Source organism: Podarcis pityusensis (genome assembly GCF_964106645.2).
Source record: "Podarcis pityusensis genome assembly, chromosome: 7".
Classification (NCBI taxonomy): domain Eukaryota; kingdom Metazoa; phylum Chordata; class Lepidosauria; order Squamata; family Lacertidae; genus Podarcis; species Podarcis pityusensis.
The window spans coordinates 63,085,484-63,097,579 of NC_138031.1; the positions used below are offsets into that span (position 1 = coordinate 63,085,484).

At 44.6% G+C, this 12,096-nt stretch overlaps 2 protein-coding genes across 2 annotated transcripts in view; one reads left to right on the plus strand and one right to left on the minus strand.

Annotated features, from left to right (window-relative positions):
- Positions 1–9,668, plus strand: part of ELOVL2 (ELOVL fatty acid elongase 2) — a 50,951-nt gene extending 41,283 nt beyond the window's left edge. Inside the window, exons 6-8 of the mRNA XM_081015010.1 lie at positions 1,042–1,166; positions 3,172–3,306; positions 6,461–9,668. Of these exons, the coding sequence (XP_080871136.1) occupies positions 1,042–1,166; positions 3,172–3,306; positions 6,461–6,586 (386 nt within the window). The 3' untranslated portion in view covers positions 6,587–9,668. The remainder of the gene's footprint in view (positions 1–1,041; positions 1,167–3,171; positions 3,307–6,460) is intronic.
- A 1,325-nt stretch (positions 9,669–10,993) lies between these two features.
- SYCP2L (synaptonemal complex protein 2 like) overlaps positions 10,994–12,096 on the minus strand; it is a gene marked incomplete at both ends in the record, with an annotated part of 31,440 nt that continues 30,337 nt past the window's right edge. The window contains 2 exons of the mRNA XM_081014536.1: positions 10,994–11,053; positions 11,700–11,769. Coding sequence (XP_080870662.1) covers positions 10,994–11,053; positions 11,700–11,769 — 130 coding nt within the window. The remainder of the gene's footprint in view (positions 11,054–11,699; positions 11,770–12,096) is intronic.

A 12,096-nucleotide genomic window follows, 5' to 3' on the forward strand; every position in this document is an offset into this window, starting at 1 on the left:
TCCGTGCACTGCTTTGGTTTGCCAGAAGCAGCTTAGTCATGCTGGCCACATGACCCGGAAGCTGTATTCTGGCTCCCTCGGCCAATAAAGCGAGATGAGTGCTGCAGCCCCAGAGTTGGTCACGACTGGACCTAATGGTCAGGGGTCCCTTTACCTTTACCTATTAACACAGGAACCGGTTGCAGTTTTCAAAGGATAGAGCAAGGGTGAGAAACTTTTCTTTTTTTAAAAGAAAAATATTTTTCATTTTTGAAAATAACATTTTTTCTTTTTATATATACATATCTAATCCAAATTTTTATTAATTAACTTCCCCCTGCCCCCCTGGTTTCCATCCCCCCCTTTTATTCTCCTTGCATATAATTATACTGGGGTGAGAAACTTTTCAAAGGCTAGAGCAAGGTGCTATCTTCCCCATCCCCACAGATCAAGTTTGACAGGTGGGGCAGTCTATCTGTCAATCATTTGACATCCGAATGACATCAGATTGCATGTTTTTGCCTGCAGTTTGGAATTGAACCATGCTAGCAAATACACAGCCTGCAAAGCCTGACTAATCGCCAGTGCTTGTAGAGAACTATGCACAGAACTTTGCAGGCACCACTTGCTTAGTGGTGCTTGCAAATCCCCTTTCGGTGCAGCCACATCTCTATGGCCTCAGGTGTAGGGTTAGGCTCATCCCACACCTGACGCCATAGAGATACGGCTTCACTATCGCCTCCCCAGTCCAGCGCCCCAAACCAGCTGCCTGGACTATCTGTCCCTTCAAGCAGCTTCAGCCACCCCAGCAGCAGTTGTGAGCCAACTCACCACCAGAACCAGAACCACTTGAACAAGGTTAGAAAGAAACCCATATAGGCTACAAGAAGGAAAAAGGCATTAACTCACGGAACCGTCATTATGTAACACTCCCATGGCATGGTAATAGAGGCTCTGAGCTCAGCCGCCAAAGGAAACTCTGCCAGTTCTTTACATTGCCAGTGAACCATAGTATTGATTCTCAGAAGCAAAGTCTTAACAATGTGTTCAATTCAATCACAGGTTTCTTTGGACCCACCTTGAACAGTTTTATCCACGTCCTCATGTACTCCTACTATGGACTGTCCGTCATTCCATCCATGCGCAAGTATCTATGGTGGAAGAAATACCTCACTCAGGCACAACTGGTACGCTTACAACATTTTGTTGCTTGTACTGACCATAGTTCTGAAAATAAATATATAAATCCTGTAGCAAGGTCAAGCTAGCAATGAGCCAGTTTGCAATGGAATACGAAGTTGAGGGTGGGGAAGCTTTTAGTTCTTCAAGGCAGATTACCGTATTTTTCGTTCTATAGGGCGCACCGGCCCATAGGACGCACCTCGTTTTTTTGGGGGGGAAATGAATAAAAAAAATTATCCCCCCCCCACCGCGGCTGCCGCCCCAAGCCTTGTATACACCTGCAAGAAGCACGGGGCACCCTCCGGAGGGCTCCGCGTGCTTCGGGCTGCAGGCTACCGCCCCAAGCCTCGCGCGCTCGGCGGGACCTCCCGCCGGGCGCGCGAGGCTTGCAGACACTTGCCCGAAGCACGGGGAGCCCTCCGGAGGGCTCCCCGTGCTTCGGGCGACAAGCTGCCGCCCCAAGCCTCGCGCGCTCGGCGGGACCTCCTGCCGGGCGCGCAAGGCTTGCGGACACTCGCCGGGGCTGCAGGCTGCTGCCTGCAAGCCTTGTGAGCCCGCGGGAACTCCCACCGGGCTTGCAAGGCTTGCGGATAGCTTCCTGAAGCCTGGAGAGCGAGAGGGGTCGGTGCGCACCGATGCCTCTCGCTCTCCAGGCTTCAGCGAAAGCCTGCATTCGCCCCATAGGACGCACACACATTTCCCCTTCATTTTTGGAGGGGAAAAAGTGCGTCCTATGGAGCGAAAAATACGGTATGTTCCTTCTTTTTCCACTATCCAGGGACACTAGCACAATGGCAAGGAGCCACAGCCCCATCCCAGCTTCCAAACATGTATATGAACATCTGCATCATGCATTACACATTCACGCTGCATGTGGGAATCAGTGTGATGTAGTGGGTTTGTCTGCAGCACAAATCTTCTAAGATGTGTATGCCTAATTCTACATAGAATCAGGCTTGGGGCCATCTCAGTGTAGCTGCTCCACCAGGAGAACCATGAAGAGACCTTATGTTTTGGAAGAAGGGAGCAAGGAACACACAGCCAGGCAATGAGTTGCTCAAGGCCAATATTTGGGAGAAGTGTGATGGAAGTAAATCAATTTGAAAAGCCACAAGGATCTTATAAGAACTGGGGTTTTTTGTGGGTGGGGTGGGGGAATATGCTATACAGGAGCAATACCAAGTGCTGGCAGGAACAGAAGTGGCCCCAGTGTAATTGTAGTTGATCCCTCTACTCATTGACACTGCCCCATGTTTTAGTGTGAGCCTTGCCTAGGTTCAATTTCGAAGGACAACCTGTGTGGCACAGATGCAAGTCACATTCCAGATATAACTGGCCATTGCACTTGTTCATCCTGCCCACTATGCAACATTGTAATAGCCAGAGCTGCTCTGTGCTGAGACGATATATGGGCATGTTCTTTGATGTGCTCTTGAGGGATAGTGTTATGCCCGTCACATCGACGCTGTTGCAATTTGGAGCACGGCTGCTCCATGCTCCTGTCTTGACTTGTAGAAAACTCATGCATTAAGTGACACTTCATCACCCAGAGAGTTTCCAGGCTGGTGCCATCAGACATCACAGCTCTCCTGCCCTAAGCAGGATCCTTGTGGCAAACTATTCAAGATATTTAGGCCAAGTGAACAGAATATGTAAGAACCCCTAAAACATTAATGGCCTTTTTTTTTTTTTGGGTGTTGCCACAAGCGTCAACAGGTATGAGTAGTAAACACTGCCGCTATGGTGTCAAGGTGCGACCTGTAACTTTCTGAACAGAATTGATGTGGAGTTACCCTGGCTTTTCTCTCCAGTGAAACAGCCATTCCAAAGGGAAACTGCCATTTTTTAAACATTCATTAACAACCTGGATATTAAATGTAGGTGAACGGCGGTAGAGCAGAACTTGTAGATTGACAACACAACCATCATCCATGAGAAAGGGGTATGAATTTCACCTGGGGAAGGCCTAATCCTGAAAATGATGGGCATTGATGTTTCTTTCTTCAACAGATCCAGTTTTTGCTCACGATTACACACACGCTCAGTGCAGTTATGAAGCCATGTGGATTTCCATTTGGTTGCCTCATCTTCCAGTCTTCATACATGGCCACACTGGTCATTCTGTTTGTTAACTTCTATGTTCAGGTAAGTTGAAAAGAAAAAGGATAGCTGCATATGCTTAATGAAAGTGTCTTGAAACTTGGCATTCCTAGCTTTAACGGTGTCAAGCTTGGTTTCCGCCCCATGCTGGTTTTTAAAACAAACTTTAAGTATCTTCCTCAAATTGCTCATTGAGTTGAACTTGAAGAGGGGGCACTGAGGTGAAGGAAGCAGTCATGCCGTCAGCAATTATGCAACATCCACTGCAGTGTGATATAATGTTTCTTATTGGCGTGTCCAATTCTGCAATGTTAAGAGCCTTTGTTGCAAGGCTCCTTGCCGGTATTCAGTTCCCGTGAAACGTGGGGGAAAGGAAACGTGACAGCAAAATCAAACCGAACCTTCACTTATAATGAAAAGATAGATGTCCACTAGTGTGTCCACCAATTCAGCAGAATCCAGCAAACTCTATACTACAAAGCTTCAGCAAGTAGGCAGCAAATACAGGCAAAAATTATGCTTCAATGGCTACAGTGGAGTCCTAATGGAAAATGATGGGCAGGCCAAGTTAGGAATGTGCATTTGTCATCCACATCAAAAGAAAATAATCTGGCCGCTTCACCCAACTGAGGCCCAACTGAGCTTCGCAGTGCAGGTTCATCTGCTGCATATGTAGAAGCTGTTTCTGTGGGCAGACCTTTCTTGGTGAAGCAGGGCTGAAATATTTAATCCAGTATTATCTTTATTATTAGATTTACATCCCACCTTCCCTCCAAGAGCTGAAGGTAACATGGGTTCTCCTTCCAATTTCCCCCCTCCCAGGTTGTGCTAGGGGACAGTGACTCTTCCCCCCCCCCCCCCCCCGCTCGAAGGACACCAAGTGAGCATCATGGGCTCAGAGGGGATTTGAACCCTGGTCTCCCACATCTTGGTCCAGCACTCTAGCCAAGGCATCCCCAAACTCGGTCCTCCAGATGTTTTGGGACTACAGTTCCCATCATTCCTGACCACTGGTCCTGTTAGCTAGGGATGATGGGAGTCGTAGTCCCAAAACATCTGGAGGGCCGAGTTTGGGGATGCCTGCTCTAGCCACTACACTACAGTGGCTCTTATCCCTTCTCCAGGTGCAGAATGGGCCAGAATCAAGGGGAACATTAGTTCCAGCGACAGATTCTTAAGCGAGAGAGCACAAGCACCTTTTCCACATCACTTTTCTGTGCAATAAACTTGCTTTGCTATTAACTTGTTTCACATGCTCCACTTTTTTCTTTTTCAAGGCTGTTCTTCTGCTAAGAGTTACAGCGTTCTTCTTGTACTCAAAGTTACACTATATTATTTGCTTATTTTATTATCTAAATTCTTTGCGATGGTAGCACATTCAGTGCTGCTTGTAAGAGCAGCGCTGTTCACATTTCAGCAAATCTAGCGCTCGAGTGCTTACCCTGCATTTTCAAAAAAAGAAGGTGGCAAAGCACATCCCTCCCCTGCCTACAGTAATTTCACGAACATTATACAGAGGTCTCCCAATTAAGTATCTATGTGCCTATTTATTTATTTTTTAAAAAGAAGAACAGCAGCATAGCTAACCCCTTTTATCCTATACATACAAGGTTGGAATTTTATGCTCTTGTGTCACAGAGAAATAGCACACCAATGACAGAATGAAACTACTGTGACATACTCTATTCAACCTTTGTAATAATAATAATAAATAATAATAATAATAATAAATATTATATATAATATATTATTATTTATACCCCACCCATCTGGCTGAGTTTCCCCAGCGACTCTGGGCGGTTTCCAATCAAGTGTTAAAAACAATACAGCATTAAATATTAAAAACTTCCCTGAACAGGGCTGCCTTCAGATGTCTTTTCAAGATAAGATAGCTGCTTATTTCCTTCACATCTGAAGGGAGGGCGTTCCACAGGGCGGGCGCCACTACCGAGAAGGCCCTCTGTCTGGTTCCCTGTAACCTCACTTCTCGCAATGAGGGAACTGTCAGAAGGCCCTCGGCACTGGATCTCAGTGTGGGAAAGGATCAAATGAAAGGACTTTCCTGTGAAATCTTGCACAGCAATGCTTAAATGGGAAAAGAAACTGGAGCAACAGCCTGGGGTGGGGAAACACTACAAAACAGCTCTAAATTTATTGCATAGTGCAGCTCAGCAGTTCTTCCTGCAGTCAGGTGTAGATAAAATCACTTCTAGATGAAATAGATCTACATCTAAGATTGTTTGTAGGTGTTCTTCTCCGTAACAGTTGGCTGGGTGGTCAGCAGCATCTCTGTAGCTTGCTGAGGGGGGTGAGGCTGCTGGAAACACAGTGGCTGAGCCAATGCAATGTGGCCTTTGATGGGTTTGCACTGCACCACCACCCCTCCACCTCTTCCTCCCAGTAAGCCACAGCAAGGCTGATGATAAGGTCAGTGGCGGGCAGTCGGGCAACTACTGCTGCCTTGCTGACCTCTAGTGGTTTTGCTGATCCATTGCTTTTTAGCCCTCTATAAAGGATGTCTTTTGAGTTTGTTTAGGTAACTTATAAGGAAGAGGTTTTGTTAAAAGAGAGTTGAATTTCTCCAGCATGATACCATGTATTTCAAACAAATGCATCTGCCATGAGTTTCTCTGTGTAAGTCCAGGAGCACATTTCTGTTCTTCTCAACTGTCAATCCGTTTTCTGGGCTTCCGGAAGAGATTTCTCTGTGGATAATGAATGCATTTTCTCCCTAGGTGTGACATGTTAAGTGCAAACAGAGAAAAAACAAATCTACTCCATTCTGTTGAGTATAATATTCTACAGCCAGCACCAGTATGTTATAGCAGTTGCCGTAACACCAGCTTGATGAAGGCTAGTATTCAATTGGGGTTGCGTCAGTTGTTAGTCCTGTTCAGGGTAGACTCATTAATGGCTCAGGTCCATTGATTTCAACAGGTCTACTTGATGTGAACCTTAGTTGGATACAGCCCCAAGTATGTTTATTTTGTGAGGAGAGATGATAGTACATTAGACAAAAGCCTTTGGAAAAAATACTGGATAAGGAGGCACTATCAGTAGTGGAAACTGTTAAAACAGAAGTCATGCTGTTGTATGCTTTTTAACTGCAGGAAAAAGAACTTTGGCTATGGCTAAAAACATTCAGATCTACTTAGAAGAGGCTGGCCCTAATTTTGATTACTTCTGTTTTTCCTTCCAGACATATCGGAAAAGACCTTCAAGAACCAATACAAAAGAGGCCTCTCTAGTAACAGAAGTCAAGAACGGGTTCCATAAAGACTACATAATGGCAGCTAATGGTGCTCTGAACAAAAAAGCACAATAAGAAATATATTTTATTATACTGTAGTGTACAAAATCCTTCCTCTTTTTTTTTTGCTAAAGCCCCCCCAAAACACGAGTTGACCAGGCAGTTGTGCACAGCTTTAGTATGAGATTTGACTCTGTTTCCTTAACGTTTAGCAATTTTTACTCCCTTGTTTAACTCACGATTGATGACTTGTTTTTAACAACGTAGTTTCAAGTGTTTTGATAAATACCTCCATCGAAACGGTGAGGACATGCTGTCTCTTTCACCCAGCCAAAACAAAGCCACATTTTGTAAATTTTAATCATGGGCAGAATGCCTGACAAGAGTTGTTCCTTGGGATGATGGTTTGGGGTGGTGGTGCTTTGAACAAAATCCTACCTATTGAAACCAGCTGCAGGTTCACAGGTATTAGTTGTGCAGACATACAGAGTATATAATCTCTGTTTTAGGAAGAAGTGTGTGTTTTAGTATGGTTGCATGGTGACACTAAATTTGTTTCCCCCTTGGATTCCAGGAAAAAAAGTGACTTGTATACTAAAAACTTTGTTATTATCTTCATGGGGATAAAGAGAGGTAGGAGGATTACTCCTATTCCAAGTTCTAGCAAGAGGCAGTGTAAGGTGCTCCAGAATTTCCTCCAACTTCACGTGCCAACTAAGAACACCTGAACTGCATTGTCCACCCTGAAACCATCCAAATGCTGGTGTACCTGCTGCCACCCTTTAAAAATGTGCTGCAACAGGTATACCAGCTGCAGATCACCTTGCAGAAAATGTGTTGGGGCATAACCCGTTATGATAAGCAGCGATCGGTCACCTGACAGAGCCGACTGCAACCTTGCTATTGTCTTTTCCCCCTTCATAATGCTTCCTTGGCTAACCAAGAAAGGTATGGTTTATATCCAACCCCCCCGGTTTTAAATCTGTGTGACTGCAGAATACAAGTTCACTAGATGCACCATAATATGCTTCCTATGAAGCAATAAGGTGGAAACCAGGAAGAGGGGCTTGTTTACAGGCAGGCATCATCATTACTGCAGCACAAAAGTGCACAGCTGATAAGACTTTTAAGGCAACCCTATACAGGTTTGCTGAGAAATAAATCCTACCCATTTCAATGGGACTTAGTGTTCTGCGTGAGGGATTGCAGCCTCAGAGTTTTAGCATTTAAATATGACAAGTCGGATCACTTGCACCACCAGCAGCCCCTGTTCTGAAAGCTGAACCCCTACTTCATGAGCTTTGCACCTTCTTAATTTCTTGCTGTGGGTCCACAAAGCCCACATGCTTGAGCTACCTTCTCCGACATTTAAGTGCTTCTCTCTCTACTCTATTCTAGCAGCCACCATACCTGTTTTAGGTGTGGTCTGTTACCAGCGGATTAAGCCTGTTTGCCACTCGGATGCTATGGCCTACCGTTACAGTGGTAAGAAGCTAGATTCTGCCACACATAAGTGTCATCAAAGCATACAGTCCCCTTTCAAACAGTTTTATATTGTGGGACACTTAACATTTGCTGCTGATGGACATTGGTAGTGACAGAGCTTGGTTTAATGCAGCTTTTATTCCCAGTATGAACCTAAGAAATTCCGCCTACCAAGCAGCTGCTTGATTCTGTACTATGACAAAACATCAGCAGGAGGAAGCAGCACTGCAGCTCAGCCTTGCTGCCTGCAGTTGGCGTAAGAAAAACACTTTACCATTCCACACATCCATTATTTCATTCCCATGTTGGCCACCCCTCTCCCAGTTGGTGCAAGCAAGACTGGCCACCTTAGACAATTTGGCACCCTAACTTTGTACGACTGATGGCTCCAAATGTAATCAGCACACATTAAAACCTGGAGGCAGAAGTGTTGGGAAAAGGAAAAAATAGTTGTGTCTGGAGTCCAGGTGCAGGACACAACAGAATCCCAAAAGCTCAGCATTAGCACAAGGACTATGACCCTGAGCATGTTTACTTGCAATTGATTCTCACTTAAATCAGTAGGACTTACTCTGGGGAGAAAAAAAAGCTTTGCTAGAAGACCGGGGGGGGGGGGGGGCGCAGCAAATATATGCACCATGCCTTTATGAAGGTGAACTGTTGCCACTGATGGGTAAAAACAGTATCACATTGGGTGTAAGAAAATAAGATTCATCAAAGCACCCTAAACATTTGATTCTTAGAAACCATCAACCTTTAGGAATTCAAGTGGAAGCCAGGAAGCAATGACAATTTCCCCCTCTAGAGGGTAGTACACACAGCACTACATGAAACCAAATGACCACTTGAGTGTTGCCAGAAAGATCCTTGAAGTGACTAATTCCTTGCCTCTATTTTACTCAAATAAAATCCACTTGAATTTAGAGTTCTGGCATAGAAATTCTCACCAGCATTCCATAATGCCTGAAGCAATCCCCCATCTGTGTGAGGAGCAACCTACAGATATGTAACCTGCTGAAGCCGTGATGGGCGCTTGATTCCTTCATCTCCGGGAGACATGGTTCCACTTGACTTCCAACACTTGATGACTGCTGAAAACAACTCTTGGAACAAACAGGTGTTTGAATTTTAACCTGAGACAGACACACTTTTAATCCAAACAGAGCCCAAAAACCTTTGCATCGGGATGTGAAATTCATCCAAAAATGACAAGCCATTCCGAGGAGCTCTCAGATCTCCTGGTATTTGTTAGTTCAGGTATGAGAGTTTACTGTGCAGCGAACATTCAGCAGGGGTGGCTAACCATTGCTGGTGTTGCTGAAGCCCCAACTCCCATCCAACTTGGCCAAGCTGGCAGGCACTGGAGGCTGTTGGTAGTGTTAGCAACTGCAAACCTCACCCCTGGGTTTAAAGGGTTTTTGTTCCATTTTTTAAGGATGTGCTGGGGGGGGGCAGGGAAGGGGAGGAACATTGCCTTACTCAATCTTTCAAAGGGCTGAAAAATACACTGTAGATTTAAAACCACTTGATAAAATCGTAATCAGGTACATGTCTGAATACGCAAAAACTAGTAACATGCTGCTATTCTGAACAACCATCAGGATAACAACTTCTGAAATTATTTTCCTGTATCAGTGTTTGCCGTTGAAAATAAAACACGTTTTACAGTCAATGCGTTTTGCGGTCTTCTGTTCTTGCTATGTGACAGTGCAATAGCTTGGAATATGAAAATACCCAAGATTTGGCATAACGGGGGTGGGGTAAGGGTGTTAATTGTTTTTTGCAGCACAAAGTTGGGGGGGTGGGGAGGAGCCACATTCTATCACCCATTACATGCCCTATTATATTCCCATTATATCCTGCCTCTACCCATATAAACTGACCCAAACTCTTGTGCTCATCATCTGAGGCCCCTCTTCATGTGTCCCCTCCCCAAGAGGTCTGGAGTGTGGCAATACGAGAATGGGCCTTTTCTGTAGTGGCTCCCTGTTAGTGGAGGAGGTTCGTCTGGTACCTTCATTAAATATCTTTAGGTGCCAGGCGAAAACATTCCTCTTCAACCAGGCCTTTTGTTGATTAATATTCTACAGCCTTTTAAATGTGTTTGTGGGAGAGGGGGTTATTATTTTGATTATTTCTGCTTTAACTATTTGTGCTTTAACCTTGTATTTTTATCTTGTGAACCGTCTTGAGATCTTGCAATGAAGGGCTGTATATAAATCTAATAAATAAAATAAAATAAGTAATTTGGAAACTGCACTCTGTCAGGTAGAAGTGCAAGACAACTCATACCCATTTCCTTCTGAGGTGCTGATTAAATGTGAAGTCATAACCCCCCCCTTAGTTGTTTTCTACCCATGTTGCCAGTATTATTAAAACCTGGCAGTTACTGCTATTAAGAACTGTGCTGCCCTATCTTCTGTGCTACACAAATCCCTTTCATGGGCACTTGAGGCAGGCAAAACTGAGCTGCAATTTGGGCCACACCAAACACTGCTAGATGGAATCACTTGTGTCCAACAGACCACACTCTTCAAATACATTTTTAAATCTGTTAGTCCCTTAGACAAGTCAAGCAAGAGGTAAATCATAATAAAATAATAAAAAGAGTTTTCATCCAATAAGAAATTGGGGGGCGGGGACACTCAAACAATTGCTTCTTGTTAGGAGAAGGTTATCTTTAATTTGTGTTTACAAGATTTCTAACACAATTGGCTGCATATAAAATATAAATGACAGATAAGGATGGGAAGGAATGATATCAACTGAAATATCAGCTACGCTATGCATTTCACAAATTGTTGGCACCAGAAACCCCTCAACACTACCCCCTTGTGGGAAAGAGAGAGAGCAAAACTCATTTAAGCATCGAGTACATGTTAACAGACAACTGTTTATAGTTATGGACTGAAGGCATTTATCCAGCATATTTTAAGAAATGATTCAGACACGTCAGCATTGATCAGAGCTCTTCGGGTCAGCTTAAATTAATTTTAATCAGTCGGAGGCAATGACAGAAGTCTTGCTTCTCTCCTCATGATCTTCTGCTTCCTCAAACTGGGGGGGGGGGGGGGAGAAAAAAAGCATGCAAAATCTGTTAGTGCTTTACAGCACAGTCCTTACCTATATTCACCGAGTACTACTCAGAGGAGACCAACTGAAATAAATGAACCTATGGCTTGTTAACTTCAATAGGTCTACTCTGAGTCCCACTGCCACTGATTACAATGTATGAAATGTATTTTCATACATTTGGGACCAACACATCACAGGAACAGATAAAAGCCCTTATGACTGTGGGAAGCCTCGTTCTACAAAAAATGACCGCGGCAAACCCTTTATGGAAAGGGATAAGGAAATAGTAGTACTCTCAAACTTACACCCAACCCATTAACTACACCAGGACTAAACCTTGGTTACAGGCTGCGATCAGTCTGAAGCCAAGCTTCAGATGGCATGCTAAAGCAAGCCACAGTTTATACCAAAGCTGCCGCCACCTCCTCTCAGGGAGCCTGTGGATTTGTCTCAAGGCATGGTTTGGCTCAGAGATGTACTGACTATAAATGAAGGTGTTAAACAGTTAGATAAAGAACTGCCATCTTGCCTGCTCAATAAGAGCCTTTGCTTCTCCTTGTAGTTCCTAAGACTCACACCTGCTGTTCAGTATGCAATGTGTGGCAATCTGCCCAGCGACAGCCCTTACCTTTCCATTTGGGGCTGAGTCCTCCAGGTTCTTTGCTGCTCCCGCCAGCTCTGAATCCATGGACTGCATCCTATGAAAGAAACCAAAATGGGTATAGTTGAATTTGGTGCAGCTAAAGTTACTGCTCATGCTCCCCCAAGCTGCAGTCAAAACCCAGGGTGAAGGCCGAAGTGAGGAGGAAGGAAGGAAGGAAGGAAGGAAGGAAGGAAGGAAGGAAGGAAGGAAAGAAAGAAAGAAAGAAAGAAAGAAAGAAAGAAAGAAAGAAAGAAAGAAAGAGGGGGGGGAAACAGCTCATGATGCTGCCTGGTGACGTTGATTGCCAATAGTATTAAGGCAGCTCTTCGTATGACGACAGCTGTAGCCTGGGATGGGCAACCCTGACATCTAAGACAGTGAC